Raw genomic sequence first — 20,068 nt, 5'->3', positions numbered from 1 at the left:
AGTTTGTTCTAATCTCTGTCTCCAACAATCTCTAGAGCTACCAGTTTTCTTTCCAAAATTTTCAAGCAAAGCGGAATACACCTTGCATATGTTGGATGTTCATAGGCAATTGCGCTTCTATCTAGACAGGACTCAACAAATTCGGAAAACAGATCAATTGTTTGTGTCCTTTTCGGATAATAAACTGGGTCAAACCATCACTAAAGCCACTATTGCCAAATGGATTAGAGATTGCATAACTCAGGCTTATTCCTCTTCAAATAAGCAACTTACAACATCTGTCAAAGCCCACTCTACTAGAGCTATGGCTACCTCTATTGCATTTCATTCCAAGCTCGCTATTTCTGAGATTTGTGCTGCGGCTACTTGGTCCAACCCACACACTTTCATTTCCCACTATAAATTGGATGTGGCATCTAAAGGGCGAGCATCATTTGGTTCCACGGTACTCAGGAGTGTTTTCCAGTGTGCCACCCAGGATATAGGTGCTAGGGACGCTGTCCCATCAGTCAGAATGTAGGCGAGATAGGATCACATAACATCTTTTAGTTATGTACTCACCATAACTTCAGATGTTTGGGATCCATCTCGCCTACATTCCTAATACCCACCCTCCTTCCCCCTGCCTTGGAGATCAGAAGAGATTGAACGGTTTGAGTTCTACTGTTTTTATCTTGTTTCATCTGGCGATGTTATATAAGCAGTGCATGCGTGTGTGCATGTATGCGGACAAACTAGATCTGGGGGACTGGTAGTGGTGCATCCTGGGATATAGTAAGCTCAGCCAATAAGAGACTTAGCTCTTTGGCATAAGCGTGCCGAGTCGGAGCCGAGGGATCGGCTCCGAACCCATCAGTCAGAATGTAGGTGAGATGGATCCCAAACATCTGAAGTTATGGTGAGTACATAACTAAAAGTTCTCCCTTTTTAAGGAATCGGCCAAGTGCAATTACCACAAGCTTCCTCATAAACTGGCCCTACTCACAAAAACCAAGATGAGTGTGATACACCACACATTCAAACATCTTCAACTACTTACCTGGATGATTTAATTTTGATACCTTTTAGGCTCCTCTTTCTTGAGGACATGCAGCATGTATTAAAGGAGGCAAGAAAACCTGTTACTAGGAAAATATTTTCTAGTTGGTACCTAGCCAATAACCAAGGACCCAGCAGGGGTTATGTGCCTCCATAGCTCAAATATTTGTATGAGTCATTATCCTCTAGCTTCTCTTATTCCTCTATCAAGGTTTAGCTTGTGGCCTTGTCAGGATATCTGGCCATGGATTGCCCCCTTTCTTCTCTGAGTTCATTGAAATAGTTTTCTGAGGGAGTTTTACACCTGAGACTTCCTTGTAGACAGGTTGCTCCTTTTAGGGATTGTAATTTTGTGCTGGAAAAGTTAAACATGTATCCATTTGAACCTGCTCATAAAGCAGAGTAAAGGTTCAATAAATGGAAAACTGTTCTCATTGCTATGCCATCTGCAAAAATATCTGAGTTTCAAGCTGCTATGGTGGGTGAGTCCTATCTGATTTTTAATAGGGATAGGATCTTGTTAAGAACAAAGACCTCATTTATGCCTAGGGTGGTTTCAGAATTTAATTTGAGTGAAGCCATCAGTTTCCCAGTGTTCTATCCATATCCTCAGAACAAGGGAGAAAGGATTATACGGACTCTGGAAGTGCATAGGCAGCTCAGGTACTACCTTGGCAGAACTAAGCCCTTTAGAAAAGCAAATCAACTGTTTGTTTCATATTTTGGGACAGAAAGGCCAACCCATGTCAAAGGAGATGATTTCCAGGTGGTTATCATCATCTCTTGCTTTTTGTTAGTTATACCATGGTAAACCATTTCCTAGCATTATAAAGGCTCATTTTACTACAACCTTTGCTTCTTCAATGAAATACTGGAAAAAGGGGTAGACTCTAGAAGAATTTTAGAGGTAGTAACATGGTCCTCTTTACATACCCTTACAAGGCATTACAAACTGGATTCCTTTTCTAGATCTAGGACAGCCATTGCTAGGACTCCTGGATCCATATCCTTCCTCCTCCCTGGCTGGATAATCTTTGGTAATCAACCCATATAGTCATAGGTTCATAGGTAGGTACTAGGCTATTGGACCTAGGGCCTATACAAGCATAGCCAAAAAGGTACCCTAGCTTTCGCCACCCAAGAAAATTATTTTCCTGTGCCCCTGTCGAGCAGAACCACAGAAATGATCCCCGGGGTGAATTTCCTATTACCCATCCAATCATAAAGATTTTTCTTGAAGAGTGCTAATGAGGAGCTCTGTTTGACATAGATAGGTAAAAGGCAGTCTAAAGGTTACTGCAGCAGTGGGAATGATGAACATAGTACAGATGTGTAGGAAGCACTTATCCATAACAGTAGATGCTCAAATGCCTCATTCCTGCAGTAGCTGCACCCTGCACCCACCTGTCATCCCCTTATTTCTGTACATAGTTGCTGGAATATAATTTTGTCATTTGTGTGTGTGTGTGTGTGTGTGTGTGTGTGTGTGTATATATATATTATATATATATTTATATATATATATATATATATATATATATATATATATATATATAAAGATAGATAGATATACTGTGGGTATATAAAAAGTGTACACACACACCTCAGTTAAAATGCCAGGTTTTTGTGATATAAAAAAATGAGACCACAATAAATCATTTCAAAACTTTTCCCACTTTTAATGTGACCTATAACCTGTACAATTCAATTGAAAAACAAGCAAATCTGTTAGGGGAAAAATATAAAAAATAAAAAAACATACAATAAGCTGGTTGCATAAGTGTGCACACCCTTAAACTAATGCTTTGTTGAAGCACCTTTTGATTGAATTACAGCATTCAGTCTTCTTGAGTAGGAGTCTGTCCTCTCTTCCTTGCAAAAGCACTCCAAATATATCACATTGCAAAGGCATCTCTTGTGCACAGCCCTCTTCAGGCCACCCCACAGATTTTCTATTGGATTTAGGTCTGGACTCTGGCTGGGCCATTCCAAAACTTTAATTTTCTTCTGGTGAAGCCATTATTTTGTTGATTTGGATGTATGCTTGGGGTCATTGTCATGTTGAAAGGTGAAATTCCTCTTCATCTTCAGCTTTCTAGCAGATGCCTGAAGGTTTTGGGCCAAAAGTGACTGGTATTTGGAACTGTTCATAATTCCCTCAACCTTGACTAAAGCCCCAGTTCCATCTGAAGAAAAGCAACCCCAAAGCATGATACTGCCACCACCATGCTTCACCGTGTGGATGGTGTTCTTTTGGTGATGCAAAGTGTTGTTTTTGCGCCAAACATACCTTTTGGAATTGTGACCAAAAGTTCAACCTTGGTCTCATCAGACCATGACACATTTCCCCACATGCTTTTGGGAAAACCTGATGTATTGTTTTGCAAATTTTAGCCAGGCCTGGATGTTTTTCTGTGTAAGAAAAGGCTTCCGTCTTGCAACCATACCCCATAGGCCAGACATATGGAGAATACGAGAGATTGTTGTCACATGTTGCACACAACCAGTACTTGCCAGAAATTCCTGTAGCTCCTTCAGTGTTGCTGTAGGTCTCTTGCCAGCCTGCAATCCTGGAGTTAGTATCTATAGTTAGGGTGGGTGTGGGGGGTACAGCCCCCCACATTGGGGGGTGTGGAGGGCGTAGCACTCCACCTACTTAGCTTTTATATTTATGAATCTCATTTCACTGAAAGCTAACAATGTAAAACCAAAAGTATTTTGGGGCTGTGCCCCCACCCCCCCAAATATATATACTAACTCCGGGATCACACTACAGTGGGGAAAAGGGCATATATATTTTATTTGACCAACAGTAATTACATTCAAGTGAAATGTGATTCATTGAAATGAGTTTTCAGCAATTTGGTGTGAGTGTTTTGAAATTCAGTGAAATGAGTTTTCATTGAATCAAACTCGACCCGTAGACCCATATATATATATATATATATATATATATATATATATATATATATATATATATATATATATATATACAGAAGGGGAAAACCATCATATCGTTGTACAAGCTGAATCAAGGAAGGACCCTGAGTGCTTGAAACATAAATTTAGAGAAATGTGTAACCCCCAGATAAATGTTACATTGGAGAGGCACTAATTTTATATGAGAGACCAAAAGCCAGGAGAAACCTTTGCAGCTTACTTTACTGACTTGAGAAACAAAGCTAAAATGTGCAGATTTGGTGATTTGAAGGATGAGTTGATAGACAGGCTTGTGTGTGGTGGTAATAATGCTGCAATGAGAAAGATGTTGCTTCAAGACAGTGATTTAATGTTGAGCAAAGCCATAGAGATTTGTCAAATACACAAGCTTACAAAAAGGCATACAAACATACTTGCAAGTGATAAGAGCATGGTTTCAGCAGCCTCTAGAGCAAATGCAGACAGCATGCAGCACGTGGTTAACAGAAACAGGCCTAAGCATGTGGCAGCTGCAGCCCCTCCGGGATTTCCAGGGACAGCCCATTCCTTCCCAGCAAGTTCTAAGACAAGCTCAGTAAAACCGACATGTTCAGTGCAGCACAAGGGTGAGTCAGTAAAACCAAAGTCAAGTCTCATTGTTAACTGTTGCAGTTGTGGTGCCAATCATGAGTCCATAAGAGAAAACTGCTTAGCGTTTGGTCAGCAATGCCACAAGTGTAAAAAACTGAACCACTTTCAAAAGCTTTGTAAATCAAGCAAGCCTCATGCATTTATTAAGAAAGGTCACTCAAAAAAGCAAATTGATCATATAGAAAGCTGCAACTCTGCTTTTTATGTAGATGGTGCATCAGTGGTTAGTGAAAAGGTTAATGCAGTAGATTTGTTGGCAAAAAAAAACAAAGTGTTTCGTACTGCCCTGATTAATGGTAAACTCACAGATCTCAGAGTGGACACTGGTTCAAAGTGTAATGTTATGTCATCAGAAACATTTGCTAGCATAAGAGCTGGTGAACAATTTAATTTGGCCAATATTGCGAAGCCTGTTGCTTATGGAGGTGAAGAGATTCAAACCGAAGGCTCAGTAGTGCTTTCATGCTGTTCAGCTGGGAACAGTTACAGCTTGCAGTTTTATGTAGTCAAAAGACCTGTACAGTCATTATTAGGTCTCAGAGACAGTTTAAAAATGAAACCGCTTTATTTTAAGTCATCATGTAAGCACATGTCCTAGTTCCAATTTCACCAATGCTATTTTCTCAGAGTATGCTGATGTTTTCAAAGACAAGCTAGGTAAACTTCCAGTTGTATACGCCATGAAATTAGACACAGAGGTCAGTCCAGTGGTCAAACCAGCGAGAAGAGTTCTGATAGCTATGCAGGATAGAGTCAAAGTCCAGTTAGATAAAATGGTGCAGCAGGGTGTGATTTGTCCCAGTTACAGAACCAACTGAATGGGTGTCTTCCACAGTAGTCATTCATAAGAAAAGTTCAGATGATATCAGAATATGTATTGACCCAAGCGACTTAAACAAAGTATTAAAGAGACCCCACCATCCTATGTGTACAGTCAAGGATGTTGCTACCCTCATGTCAAATGCCACTATTTTTTCTGTCTTAGATACAGAGAGTTCATTTTGGCAAATAATGCTTGATCGCAAATCTTCACTACTGACTGCATTCAGGCCACCATTTGGTAGATACAGATTTCTCAGGATGCCTTTTTGAAATAAATTCTGCCAGTGAAGTCTTTTAGCATGCAATGGAGCAAATATTTTCAGGCTATCCATGTGCTATAATAGTAAATGATTTACTAGTTGGAGGCAATGGTGATGCAGAGCATGACAGAAACCTCAGGAAAGTTCTGGAAAGAGCATGTGAAGATCTAAAGCTCAATCTTCTGAAATGTAAATTCAGGCTACCAGAAGTTACTTATGTCGGTGATTTATTTATGCGTTCAGGTTTATGACCAGATTCTTCCAAACAAACAGCCATTCTTGAGATGCCAGCTGCAGACAATGTCCAAGCCTTGCAGTGTTTTCTTGGTATGGTTAACTATTTTGGCAAGTTTATACCAGACTTCAGTGAATTATCAACGCCCTTAAGAGAGCTGACATAAAAAATGTTACCTGGTCATGGTTGGAACAACACCAGAGAGCATTTGATGACCTGAAACAGAAAACTGCCAGTCCCCCAACGTTAAGATACTATGATCTATGATGGCCACAAACCAGTAATTCTTTCCTGTGATGCTTCAAAGTTTAGTCTTGGTGCAGTTATTCTTCAAGAGGGCAGACCAGTAGCCTATGCATCTAGAATCCTTACCCAAAGTGAGATGCAGTATGCTGAAATTGAGAAGGAACATTTAGCAATTGTGTTCACATGTTCAAAGTTCCTTGATTATATTTATAGCCAAGCTACCCAGATTGAGACTGATCATCAACCTCTAGTCACTATTTTAAAGAAGCCTATCCACACAGCTCCAGCAAGACTGCCAAGAGTGATGCTCATATTACAAAAGTATAATTTCAAAATGGTTTATTCAAAAAGCAGACTTCTTTATCTGGCTGATACATTATCCAGATCACCCAGAAATAACACAGAAAAGCTTGATACAAAGAATTTTGATATCGATGTCATGGGAGTGCACAATTTTTCTACCACAAGACTTGATGAGCTAAGAGATCAAACAAAGACTGATCCAATTTTGGAAAAGCTCAACCACTTCATCAATGTTGGATAGACGTCAAAGCAGTCTTATGTACCAACAGAAGTAAAACCTTATTTTCCTTGTAGAGATGAGATATTGATAGAAGATGATATCATTTTCAAAAGTAATACAGTTGTTGTTCCTACTTCCTTACAACATGAGTCCATCCAAATTTTGCATCATGGCCACCCAGGTTTCAAAGCTACCAAATTAAGGGTGAGAGGACTAGTATTTTGGCCTTCTCTGTCAAAAGATACTGTTAAAGTACTTTCATCTTGTTCAGTATGCAATAGTACTAAGCCGCATTTGGAAAAAGAGGTGCTTTAGCTAAGCCAGATTTCTGAACTACCTTAGTCAACAGTAGCCACTGACATATTTGAGTGGAATAGTCAACATTACTTAGTGTTGGTAGACTTATTCAAATTGGTTTGAGATTGATTTGCTACCTAATGTAACACCCACTACTGTCATTACTAAGTTGAAACATAATTTCTCATGCCATGGTAGTCCACACAATGTTTTTTCTGACAACGGTGCCCAGTTTACCAGTCAGCTATTTCAGAAATTTGCAAAAGAGTGGGACTTTATCCATGTTACCAGTCATGAGTACCCACAGTCAAACAGCCTAGCTGAACGTGCAGTACAAAGTGCAAAGCAATTACTAGAGAGGTCAAAGCGTAACAGTACCGATGTTTTCTTGAATTAGCCTAGTCTCAGAAGTATACCCCATGACAATTTACTTGGCTCACCTGCTCAAAGACTTCTGTCTAGGCTAACAAGAACAACCTTGCCTATCAGTTCCAGTTTGTTGGTGCCTGCTGCTAAATATACCAGAGCAATCAAAGCCCATCTGTTCAAAAACCTTTCATTTCAGAAGAACAGCTATGATAAAACAAGCAGATTTCTTCATCCATTGAAAGAAGGAGAGAGAGTGAGGATGCAAACAGCAAAAGGTTTTGATCTAATTGGTCAAGTGAGAGGTGTATGTGCTGAGCTGAGATCCTACTTAGTAGAATTTGAAGGCATAGAATGCAGAAGAAATCCCAGGCATCTTCTTCCGATGTCTGAATCAATATCGCAGCATCGTAACTGTGATACAGACTCTAGATCTCAGAGCAATCCAGACAATATTCTTCTTGAAAGACATGTCTTAATACCTATTCCCATTCCTGATGATGTCCAGGATGTCCCTGAAGTTGAACATTCATTAAAGACAGTCCCTGTTGCTAAACCCAGTCCTAATTTTTATGTCACATGATCAGGTCATATTTCCAGACCTAGTGTAAAATACACAGCAACCTGGACATGATTGTTTCACTTGTATTAGTTCTGTATAACTGCACATCAAAGGATTATTGCTATACAATTGCATGTCAGTGATTATTGTCAGTATTACTGTGCATGACTTATTTCTCAAAGAGGGAGGATGTAAATCAGAGCGTGTGTTGTGACTTTAAGAAGCATTTCAAAGTGAGGGCATGTGCATATAAATAGAGAGCACGTGCAGGCAGCAGTGTCATTTTGAGTGAACAGCCAGAGTGTTAACATGTATGAGTGCAGTAGCCAGTCTGTTTATAAGTTTATATTAAGTTTAAGTTACTAAGTCTCAATCCTGATGTGTTCATATGTAATAAAGCTGCTTGAACCGAACCCACAACTGTTAAGGTGGCACCCAGAACTAATTTAAATCAGTTTATAAGCCTTCCAAACTTTTCCACAAATTTTCAAAGATGAATATATTTTACACATGTTGTATGTTTGTCATCTTAGCTTCTATCTTCATAGGACCAAGCAATTCAGAAAGTCTGATCAGTTGTTTGTTGCCTTCTCAATTAGGCAAAGTAGTTACTAAGGCTACTATTTCCAGATGGTTACCTGATTGTATTTCCTTTGTCTGAGATAAAAAGGGTTTGTCTCTACAGTCTAAACCGAAGTCTCATTCCACAAGGACAGTGGCTGTCTACCTATTGATGATATTTGTGCTGCAGCAACTCGGTCAACAGTTGACACTTTTGTATCTCAGTACAAACTGGATGTTCAGCCCAGATCATACACTTCCTCTGGTTCCACCATTCTCAGGAATGTCCTTCCTTGATACCACCCAAGTATAACAGTTTGGGAATCTGTCACATTGTTGAATCGGACAAACATAGACAACATTGGATACGAATGTTGTTTACTTACCATAAAGATAGATCCATGTTCTCTGATTTTCATCCGGTACAACCTCCTTCCTCCTACCCCCCTTTAAAATGACTCAAATGGGCTTCTGATGACCCAGTAGTTTTCTGGCACACACTGTCTCTGAACAGTCCTACCAGACTGTCTTACAATTCCTACCTTTTTACCTGTATGCTAGGTTTAGTTTTATTTTACTGGGGCAAACTTGATCTGAGGTATTAAGGCAGACTAGTGGTAATTATGGGTAGGGGAGGAGTCAGAGACCTGGAACTGAGAAGCTTCACAATCAGTGCCACAAATAAATCCATGGTTGAACCAGAGGAAAAATAGGACAGCATACCTCTATTGTTATGGTAAGTACATAACTTTTGTTTTTCTTCCTTTGGCACTTATTTGTTTATGCAGTTTAATCATGTAGAAGAGGTTCAGTCACTGCAGTGTTTTGTTCCTGATGGGTGAAAGCAACTTTAAGCTTAGTCAAGTTATCAAGGACTTACCAATGAAAGCAAAGTCTGGTAAAGCTGATACCTTATCGCTTAGAAAATGAATGAATTACTGTAAATCAATGTCTTGTTAATTGCATGCTTTAAATCAGGTATGTATCGCTACCATTTTTTTTAATATCGTCATTGTTGTTCTCTCTCTGTTTAGGAATTAGAAGAGTGTTTAAAGAAGAAGCATACAAGTGAATTAGAAAGCCTAAAAGAGGCTCATCAAATTAGTATGGATGCTCTCCGTCAAGAAATGGAGCAAGAACTGCAAACACTTCGCTTTGAGCTGGAAGATGAAGGGAAGGCAATGCTGGGTAAGTTAATTATTTTTCTGTTATTATTCTTTCATAACTAGAAAATGCTGATTGAACAGTAACCTGTTTGCAGGCATGCTAGAAGCAATGAGGTAGAATTGCTTGTTCAGTGATGTTATATGCTACCAAAAGCAAAAGTAATGCAGTCCATGTTTTCTGTTTATTAACTTATCTACAGCACATTACTTTAAACTCACTGCAAATATCCAAGTTCACCATGTCCTGTAAATCTTGTTTTGCATTATGTTATAAAATATGGTTTCAGCCTTTTTCTTAGTTTGTATTTCTTGTTAACACTTCTCTAAATTCGTGCATATTTTCTTTCATTTCATGCAGTTTTTATGCAGGGTCTCATAACTTCTGGTTAATCTCAACCAAACTGTAGTAAACAAAATAATTTGTTTTAAGTAATCAATCTGAATAATATTTTGTATTGCATGGTGGCATAAAGCATTAATTTTGATCAATCTTTTGTCAGCTTCATTGCGTTCAGAACTGAACCATCAACATGCCGCAATGATTGATCAGCTTAGACAAGGTTTTCAACAAGAGCTGGAAGCTGGCAGAATGGAATTAGAAGGTACTCTGGAACACAGCAAAAAGCAGGTATTGTAATACTATATAACACAAATGAAGTAGTAACGAGACACATTATGTAGCCCTTCGCAAAAATTTGACATTTGAGTTTAGTAATTTAACTGGCCTCACATATAGTAGTCATCACATTAACACATTAATTACTACTGTACATGCATGAGTGCACGCACGCACACGCACAAAACATATGCATATAGTATCTGTATGTATGTGTATGTGTATATATATATATATATATATATATATATGTGCATGCGTGTGTGTGTGTGTGTGTGTGTGTGTGTGTGTGTGTGTGTGTGTGTGTGTACTTGTGCAATTATTTAGTATTAAAATGCTGTATTGTGTGTGAGTATACATATGTATGTATGTATATATATATATATATATATATATATATATATATATGTGCGCGCACATAATTATTTATTTTTATTTTATTTTATTTATTTTACATTTGTTTACTGGGATAATCCGACTGGACCTGATCCATTTACAGCGGAGGCCTGGAGAGAAAACATCATAATTGGTAAATAATTAAAAATACAAGACAATTTTGATGAAAGATCACAAGACAGACAAATAAATGACAACAGTAAGTGAATTTAATAACAACATGCTTAACAGGAAAATAAGTCAACTCGAGATCTACTGTCAGAGTTCTAATACTGTAGCATAATTACAGTAAGTAAATTAGGAAGAAAGGTGCATGAGGTAGAGAGAGGAGTGACTTTTATGTAATACATGGACATAGCCAGGTATTCATAAGATGTGCTTTGAGTGAGTTTTTGAATTGTGTGACAGTGGAGGCAGAAGTCAGAGAAGGCTGACTGCTAATTACTGTCAGTTGTTACTTCAAAGTTAAGACACATTTTTTTTTTCGTTGACACACTTTTTTCATTTCCTTTCCATGTTCTGTCTTTCATCCTGCCAATGTTTGTTATAGGTCCCTAAATCAGAAGCTTCTAATTGGTCAATAGCCTTCTGAATGAGGTTGAATTAAAATAGTCGACACAAATGTGAGGGACTGCTTCAGCATATGATGAATTGTCTTATTTTGAACCGACAGCTATATCTTTTTGAAAGATAATGTAGACCAAATGTTTTTTAAAAGCCTCCCACTTCTGTTACATTAATTAAATGACAGCATAGGAATATTATCCATAATGTCCATTTAAGCAATATATTAAGTAAATTGCATCGAATAACAGACTTAAATGCAGTAGCACTTATTCTCACCACCATGGTTTGTCAGATGATTGCAAACTTATTTATATTGTCCCTCTGCTTATAGTCAGATTGCATTAGGCTGATGTGAGTAGTTCATAGTCATGTAGCTTCCTGCCCCTTGGAATTGTGGCTTTGTAAGTAGTAATGCCTAGAGCATATATAAAATTATACTTAACACCATAAAGTATTTAAAGCTCTGTTTGTTCATTCAAGATGACACAAATTAGCAGTAGCCAATGCCTTGGAACTGCAATGTAAAAAGGTACAGAAAGTTATGACTTTCAGTTATTAGTGTACTTTATTACATGTCTTTGCACTTGCATACTGCCTGACTGAGCAAGTCATCATAGGAGGTTACTACGCTGTCGACCCAGAAGTCATGTCAAGCCTAGCCATTTCAGCCCAATGTAATACAGTGATACTTTAGTCAGTACCCAGGATTTTATTTAGTAATGACTGCCCATGTCCAGGAGGGTAGTGGGCACTATCCCCGTTAAGAATTTATGGTGCCTCATCCACTCATCCAGGTTCCTTTTGAACAGTATCATAGAGATGCTCTGCTTCACATGAATTGGCAGTCAATTCCAAAGATGTGACAGTCACTGGGAGACAAATCTGTCCCTCCAGCATATCCTATTCAAATCACAGGCCATATTTAGGTCCCTGGAATGGGTGGCTCTAGTCCTGTTTCAATTATGGTTGTGCAGCAAATCCACTAGGTTTTGGGTCAGAAATTGCTCTGTAAGACAGGCACAAGTCTCCCCTAAGAAGCCTATAAAATACTGAGCACAGTGACAGGGACCCCAGTCAGTCCATGTACGGCATGTGCTAGAGTCCCTTGATCCTGTTTGTTAGAAACCTCTGAGGTCTTTCCAATTGCTGCAGGTGCTTTATACAGCACATGCCAAAAGAGGCATTATACTCAATTATGTGCCCAATTAGTGACTAGTATAGAGGAAAACTACCTTTGCTCTAAAGGTGATGTCCCTGCTAATCTAGTGTGCCACGTAGAAAGCCTTCCCTACCACAATAGCCACATGGTGGTCAAAGTCAAGGTCGCAGTCCACTTGTGACCCCAGATCCATTACTACTTCATGGATATATAGGGTATTGTTATTAATTTGATAGTGTGAAGGGACACTGGTTTTACCAAAGGGAATGATGACGCATTTCTTTGCATCTTGTCAGAGACCGTGACTAAGACACCAATCATTGGTCTGCACAACACCCTCCTGAAGTATACTGATATCATCTGAGGATTCAATAATTGCACCCAGCCTGCAGTCATCCGCAACCTTGGCCACCCTCAGCCCCCCAATTTTAGCTTGAACATCTGAGAAGTATAAGCCAAATAGCTGGTGGCCCAGCACAGACCCCCTCTGGCACCCTACTAGCGATAGGTCTGCTGGTTGATGTGGAGTCACCCACTTTGATAGTGTTTGACCGGTTTGTGAGCCAGTTGGCAACCCATCCTACATTAAAGGGGTTTGCATTCAGTTTGCTAAGTTTATCGGTAATGCCTCAGTGTGGGACCATGTTGAAGACCCTGGCCAAGCCGAGGTACACTGCATGCACCGATCTGCCCCTGTCAGTGGTCCTGGTCACATTCTCAAAGAAATCCAGCAGATCCAATAGGCTGAATCTGTCCTGACAAAGCTGAACTGGGTTGGATCAGATCCGGAGGTCCAGGGGTCACCCATGCCTTTATCCACGACGTCCATGATATGTTGTCATGTTAGTATATGTAAGCTGCCGGATCACCACAGCAAGGGGTGCTTATGCTTAGTGGGTTTTATCATAAAATGGTAAAATGCAATAGCTAAAATAAGTTAATATAATAAGCAGCATTATTGATCACACACATGACATGGCAAGTGCACAGCCACTGTAACATTTTAATGAATTGTAGTTGGGTAGTTGTGACAAATGCTTTTTTGTGTTAACCTAAATATATTGCTAACAGGTGACTTTGAATATGAAGCCTGAGAGATCATGTATAGCTTAGTTCGGCTCAAGACAAGTTTACACATGCCGTTGATCCCACTTAACTTGTTAATCATTAGCTAGATAGATATTCTTTACATTTTGTTTTTCAGACAAGAAATTTGCACATTTTCTCAAAATACAAGAACCTCACCATCCATAATCAGTCTCTTTACTCAATATGGAATGAATATCATCTGGCTACCTTTAAGGTTTATTGTTTTTTTTTTTTTTCAGACAGAAATAATTTGACACCTGAATGTATGCGGAGAATGATGGCTAGATAGCAATGAGGGTGAAAAAAGTGCCCATTTTATCAGTGAAGTGGGAGTGCAGAGTAAAAAGAATTAAGTTTAGACTGTGTCATGCTTTTTAAAGATGCTTTAACCAAGTGGAGCTGAAACATTCAAAGATGATGGAAGTCACTTGCTTTTATAAAATTTTAAACGGACATAACAAAATAACAGAGTAGACTCCCAGAAGCCCTCATGGAGAATGGTAGTTGAGAACAGGCAGCTGAGAGCTTAGTATTGCAACAAGAGGAAAGAAGCATCTTATCAATCTTTATAGATGGATTAAAAACCAAGAGATAGGCTTACAAGTAATAAGCAACCATAACCTCTAAATGTTATGAGTGGCTTTGAAGGTCTGTAAATATGTGACTGTGACTTACCTTTTCATTTTGAGTGTAAATACTCTTGAACTAACTCCTTTTTCTTTATTTGCACAACTCTGAGTCTAACTTTGTTATAAAAAAGGCATAAATCTGTGAAATGTTAATGAGATGATTGCAGAGATTAGTTAGAAGTCCCCATTTTCCTAGGCTGAGGATCATATGATATTAAAGAGCCATTGTGTTACTTTAGTAGGAGCTGGGGTTGCCACCTTTCGTTGTGGCTAAAACTGGAGTAAAGCCCACACCCCTTACATCACCAGTAACCCCACCCACCAACCCCCTCTCCCGCCCATATTCCGCCCATTTTTGTGTTGTCACGATGATATCACATGGCAGGGAACTCCCTCTTTTTCCATGCTGCTGCCTGTTTTCAGCTGATTTACTATACTTTTCTGTAAAAAAAGCATAGTAAACCAGCCGATTTACAAACTCCGGTAGTCTGTTTCCTTTTTTGAAACAGAATACCGACGTTTTACAGTGTTTTCTGGACTACCGGAGAATCAGTTTGATTTCCGGATAATCCGGAAAAAAATGGAGGGGTAGCAACCCTAGTAGGAGTCTGGTAATGAGATCTCAAATGTCACAAGGCATGGGAAGGCTTCTCTTCCTGTGCAGCAGAGGACTTCATGATGGAGCTGGAGTAGGGGAAACAATGAAATCTTTTGATAATTAGTCTTTGTTGCAAATGGGCAGAGTATTAACTATAAAAGAACCCTGCACTATGAAAGAAGTGTTAATGTTAGAGGTATTGAAAGGGTGTGACCTTGTTGAAGCTTCAAGTAGTTTAAGAAGGTAGATGTACCAGTGTTCTTGTTCTAATACATTACGTTCAACGGGTCAGTTATTTAAAGGCAGTTACAGACTATGGTTGAAAGGTCCAGGAGAGCTGATTGGAGGAAAATATTGGAGATGGAAAAACAAGGAGTTAATCCCAAATCTTAAAGGTTAATCCATTGTTTGAATATTCCTGAAGGACCCATGAGGGTTTAGCAACTCAGCAGCCTGTTGAACCTCATTCTTGGTTAAAAGGTTTTTATTTTTATTTTTAACAAACAAAAAATGACAACACGTCATGAGTTACTACTATAGAACTATATTTAACAAAACACTTTTGCCTTAGCTTCATCAAGTCCATCTAATACAGTGGTTTGTAGAGTTTTTTACAGTTTGATCATTGAAAATGCCTGCTTTTACAAAACTGTCACCAGACTTTATTAGCCTGTTTTGTATTACATGTAATATGAGAGGCTGCATCTGCTTTTATGGGCTTATATCCCTTGAAACAAATTATGAAAACTTTAATACAGAACTTTCTCCTGCTTGTATTACATGTAATATTTGAAGCTGTGCCCACATTTGAGGGGTTCATATTTCCTGAAATACATTATGAAAGACTAATCTTCTCTTGTTTGGCAAAAAGGACTGCAGTGCCTGCTTATAAGAGGCTCATACATATGGCTAATGAGGCCAGTACCCATTCTTCTTCTGATGAAGATAGACGTTTTTACATGCAGGGGAGGTAGTCACTTAGAGCCACACTAGGTGGCATGTGTTTTTTGAAAAATACATGCATCCAGTGAAATACCTTATAGTGGAAACAAGTCATAGTCTTAATTTCCAATTGAGCAAGAAAGTTTGATTAGGAGCAAATATGTATGTTTTGGCATTGTCAAGAATTGAGTCTTACCTGAAATATTGGCATCAGCTATGGAGCCCTGAGGGTATAGTAACCTGGAAGGAAGTGTATGATAAATATGGGGTTCTGGGACAGAAGAGGCTGGTTGTATAGGCTCTGTAAATAAGGATATGAAGGATAAGACTCAGTTATAGGAAAATGAATCAAAAGTAGTACACTAGATGATCAAAGATATGGAGAGTCAACATTTACGGATGGGCGTAATTGGTTAGACCAATAGGATACTAGATGAATTTACGGAACTAGTAATGAAAAATTGAAAAAAAAGGCTGGGTGTTGCTCCATGGCATTTAGGCTACCAAGAAGATGTGGGTGCAGGCAAGTCTATTCCCTAAATGTTCTACAAAATCAAGAGCACTACTGTTTATTTCCAGATAGGTGACTGACACTCAAAACATCAAAATGATTCTTGGTGTCCTGTTATGGTGGCTTGTCTGGGAGTAGAGCAAGAAACCAAGTGTTGCGTTTTCCTACATTTTTTTCCCTCTTCTTCTGGTTTGTATGACCTTAGACTTGTCATATATTTTATTTTATTTTATTACTGTTTGTTGACTGAGTGGGTAAACTGGTCTCTCAACCCTTATTAGTCATGACCCGGGTTCAAAGAGCAACAATCAGTTGATTTTACATAACAAGGTACTTTACTAATACAATAATAAAATAAAGTAAATCCACATGACATGACAGTGAAAGTGAGCAGTTTTTCCAATATTTATAGAGTGAAAGAATAGTTTATCATCAGATAACATAGACAAATGTGAAGTCATTGACAAGTATACAGATGACAAATGCTGTACATATGTAAAGTTGCATGATATATGATTTAACTCGACCAGGTCCGAGGATGTTCATCAACATAATATAACAAGGACTACCTCCATTTCATCAATGTCTCTGGCCTACAGCCATATCTATTCCTTCCTTCCTATTTTCAGTTGCTGTAGGCTTCACTCACCTTTTGAATCTGCTTGAAATATTGTTAGTGTTCCAACTACTGTACCATGTAACTATACCGCCATATTAGTTCAGCTCCATTTTGATGTCTTGTAACTTGGTTTTAGAGAAAAATTAAGTATCAAATCTCCTGTCGACAAATAAATCTGCTGTATCATTAGTAAACAAACAGTGAACATTGAAGTTCATCTTAATCACTATTGCCATGTGGTCATAAATGTTTTATTTTGATTATGAAGGAATAGCTTGCTCATAGATATAAATGCGCTAATATATTTTAGTAGGAAAAGGGATGGCTGTGCAGATTTTGAGAGAAGGGCAATACAAATGGTGGGCAAGAATAATCAGTGGTCCACAACTGATATCGGAATTTGGGAAAATAAAGGAAATGAGACAAGTGGAGTAACACAGGAAATAAGTAGTCACACTTTGTTAAGACTGGCTGTGGAGCTGAAATTTTGGAAATGTGCACAGTTGAAAAGCAATAGCTAACTAAACATGGTCAGCATCATAATGCATGTGTCTGGTACAGCTCTGTTTGTAAATGGCACTGTAACTACTGCTAGCATTCGAGTAGTTCATGGTGAAACTTTTTTTTTTAACATATTGTTCATGTAAAACTGGAGCTCATGTTATCTGTGTTTTTCATAATTTGCTGATCCGTTGACATAAAGTTGAATATCATTTTTAGGAGAAGGAGCTACAACATAGAATATCAGATCTGCAAGATGAACTGGGAAAACGTGAAAACCATATTAATGAACTTGAGAAAAAACTGCTTTCTCTGCAGGATGGAAATAACACTCTGGCAAAGGAATTAGAATTTAAAGGAAAGGAAATTCTTAAAGTGCGCAGTGAAACCAACCAGCATATCAGGTATACAAGTGTTCTAGTAATTAAATAATATTGAGTGAACTCTTTCACCAAGTGTTACTTCTTGCTAATATATGTTCTTATGCATTTGTTCTTTGAAAGCTTTTCTTATTGGACTACTTAGGTATCAAATTTCAGATAAGATGACATTTATAACCAATCATAAATGCCAATATGAATGCCAGAACTGAGCACCTACAACATACAAGTGTGCCAGTGTGAAATTGTAGGCATTTTTATCTCATTGAAATCACTTTTACTATGTAAATTAATACTATCTTTCAAACGTGTAACAAATTCTCACAGTTAATACAGTCAAAAGGTTAAGGATAAATATGGCTGTGTGAAATAAAAAATGGTGGAACTGATGAAAGTCAAATGTTTGTATCTAAAAATTTTAGCACTAGGTCAGCATTTTTGTTTTAATATTTGTGATCCGAATCTGGAGAGTACCCTTCATATGACCTCACCTTATGAATAAGGACAGCAAAAATATACTGGCTCGTCTGAACAAGGGAACCTTAGGGCACATGAACCATGAAATTATATTTCAGAATAGGAAAACTGTTCTAGAAAGAAGATGAAGTGTGACTGCTTTCAGATTTATGATGTGCCCTGAAAAAATATTTGTACACGTTTCGCTTAGGCTTATGAGCATGCAACAGCATTACAAGCCTGTTTGTTATGCTGTATTGTATAACAGATTTTGAATGCAGTTTTCTTATATCTCTGTATCTTGCACAATGGTAGTAAACACGTTCAGTGCTTTTGAGAAGCCAATTTTGCTGTGTAATCATAAAATAATTTCAGTACTATTAAAATTTATTTGGTCTTGATTTTAACAATGACAGCTTATGAGGTACAGTAAAGACGAGGAAGTGCCAGCCAGCACTGTTAACAGAATAAACCTGAAATTGCATTGTTAAACACAAGTTCTTGACTTGGCTGCTATAGTTCAAGTTTAAACTTCAACTTGATCTATTTATTACTTCTACACTTCAAAACCTGTAATACAAAAGTCTCAAAAGAAAAGAAAAAGAATTCAGTTGTGAACCTAAAATGAATCATCAATGTGTTGCAATAATGTTTTTGCCAAAATTTCAGAACTGACAGCAGCTGTTTAATGCAAATTATTAATTCTGTGTCTGAATTTTGTGTATAGGATCAAATTGTTAATCAGTACAAATGTGACAAGTATTCGTAAAGTACAATGCAGACCTAATATTTATGTTATTGGGTGTATATTACATAAACGAAAATCCAAAAATGCGAACGACCTAAAGGTCGAAAATGCAGAACCTCAAACACGCTATTGTGGGGGTTGCACCCCACACACACACACACACACACACACCCCTCGCTAAATATATATATATATATATATATATATATATATATATATATATATATATATATATATATATACCAACTCTGAGATCGCACTACAGTGAGGAAAGGGGAAATATTCCAATCCTCACTGTACTGCGATCTCACAAAAAGCAGATTGAGATCCAGCATTTCCGACCTTTGGGTCATTCGCTATTTTAAGCTTTCAGGGTTTTAATAGGAACCCGTGTTATCATTGTCTTGTATCATATTTTAAGCATCACATTTGGATGATCTCAGCTCATGAAATTGATTCACAAGGTAAGCAAAGTAGTTGGAGGTGTGGGATATTTGACCACTTGTTGTCACAGACATGTCTGATGTTCCATATGGATGACTTTTTTGTCCTAGAAACAACTGATATTCCCCAGTATCATCTGTCCTGGAGGGTACCATTCCACTTATAAGATAGGAGCTGCATGACAAAAAATGTAAATATCAGTTTACTACTGATCTACATGTTGTACAGCTATTGCATTAAAAGTTCCTCCACATGATGTGCCAACTAAGAAAGCAGATAGTTTGTATATGGCCATATAGAGTAGTTTAATAGTACAGGAAAACAGTACCATTACTATGCATGTCTTTGTAAGAGACTATTGCTACCAACAACCACATAAAGTCAAATGGAAATGCCTGAACGTATGAGTGTGTAATTGATTAAACAGCCAGGCATAACCAGAAAATCATTTAGGTTGCCATGATCAGAAATCTGTCTGGTCTGTAGTTTTACATGAGGGTTGTGACCCATATGGCGGATGTTACTTGCCAGTTTATTTGAATAGCCTTAATATCTTTTGGGTTGATAATTACATATTGAGTTTTGGAAGAATTATTTCCTATGTTCACTTTTGATCAACTGTGATTGAGTAGGACTCCATAACATTTGTAATGGTATTTTGTAATCCCTGCACTGTTCCAGAAAGTTGTACATAGCTGCTCAGTGTACAAATGTGGGACAGTGCAAAAGGGTGAAATTAAAAAAAAAATGGGGAGCTGAAAACCAGC

The 20,068-nt window shown here is 38.1% G+C and overlaps 1 protein-coding gene across 1 annotated transcript in view; it reads left to right on the top strand.

Annotated features, from left to right (window-relative positions):
- FAM184A (family with sequence similarity 184 member A) overlaps positions 1 to 20,068 on the top strand; it is a 2,724,106-nt gene that overhangs the window by 2,208,099 nt on the left and 495,939 nt on the right. The window contains exons 12-14 of the mRNA XM_044086971.1: positions 9,515 to 9,668; positions 10,147 to 10,274; positions 17,493 to 17,677. Coding sequence (XP_043942906.1) covers positions 9,515 to 9,668; positions 10,147 to 10,274; positions 17,493 to 17,677 — 467 coding nt within the window. The remainder of the gene's footprint in view (positions 1 to 9,514; positions 9,669 to 10,146; positions 10,275 to 17,492; positions 17,678 to 20,068) is intronic.

This window comes from Protopterus annectens, chromosome 1.part1 (genome assembly GCF_019279795.1).
Source record: "Protopterus annectens isolate FY-2018-M chromosome 1.part1, PAN1.0, whole genome shotgun sequence".
Lineage (NCBI taxonomy): Eukaryota > Metazoa > Chordata > Ceratodontiformes > Protopteridae > Protopterus > Protopterus annectens.
Note: the sequence above shows the minus strand (reverse complement) of the source record. Positions and strands in the feature narration are given on the sequence as shown.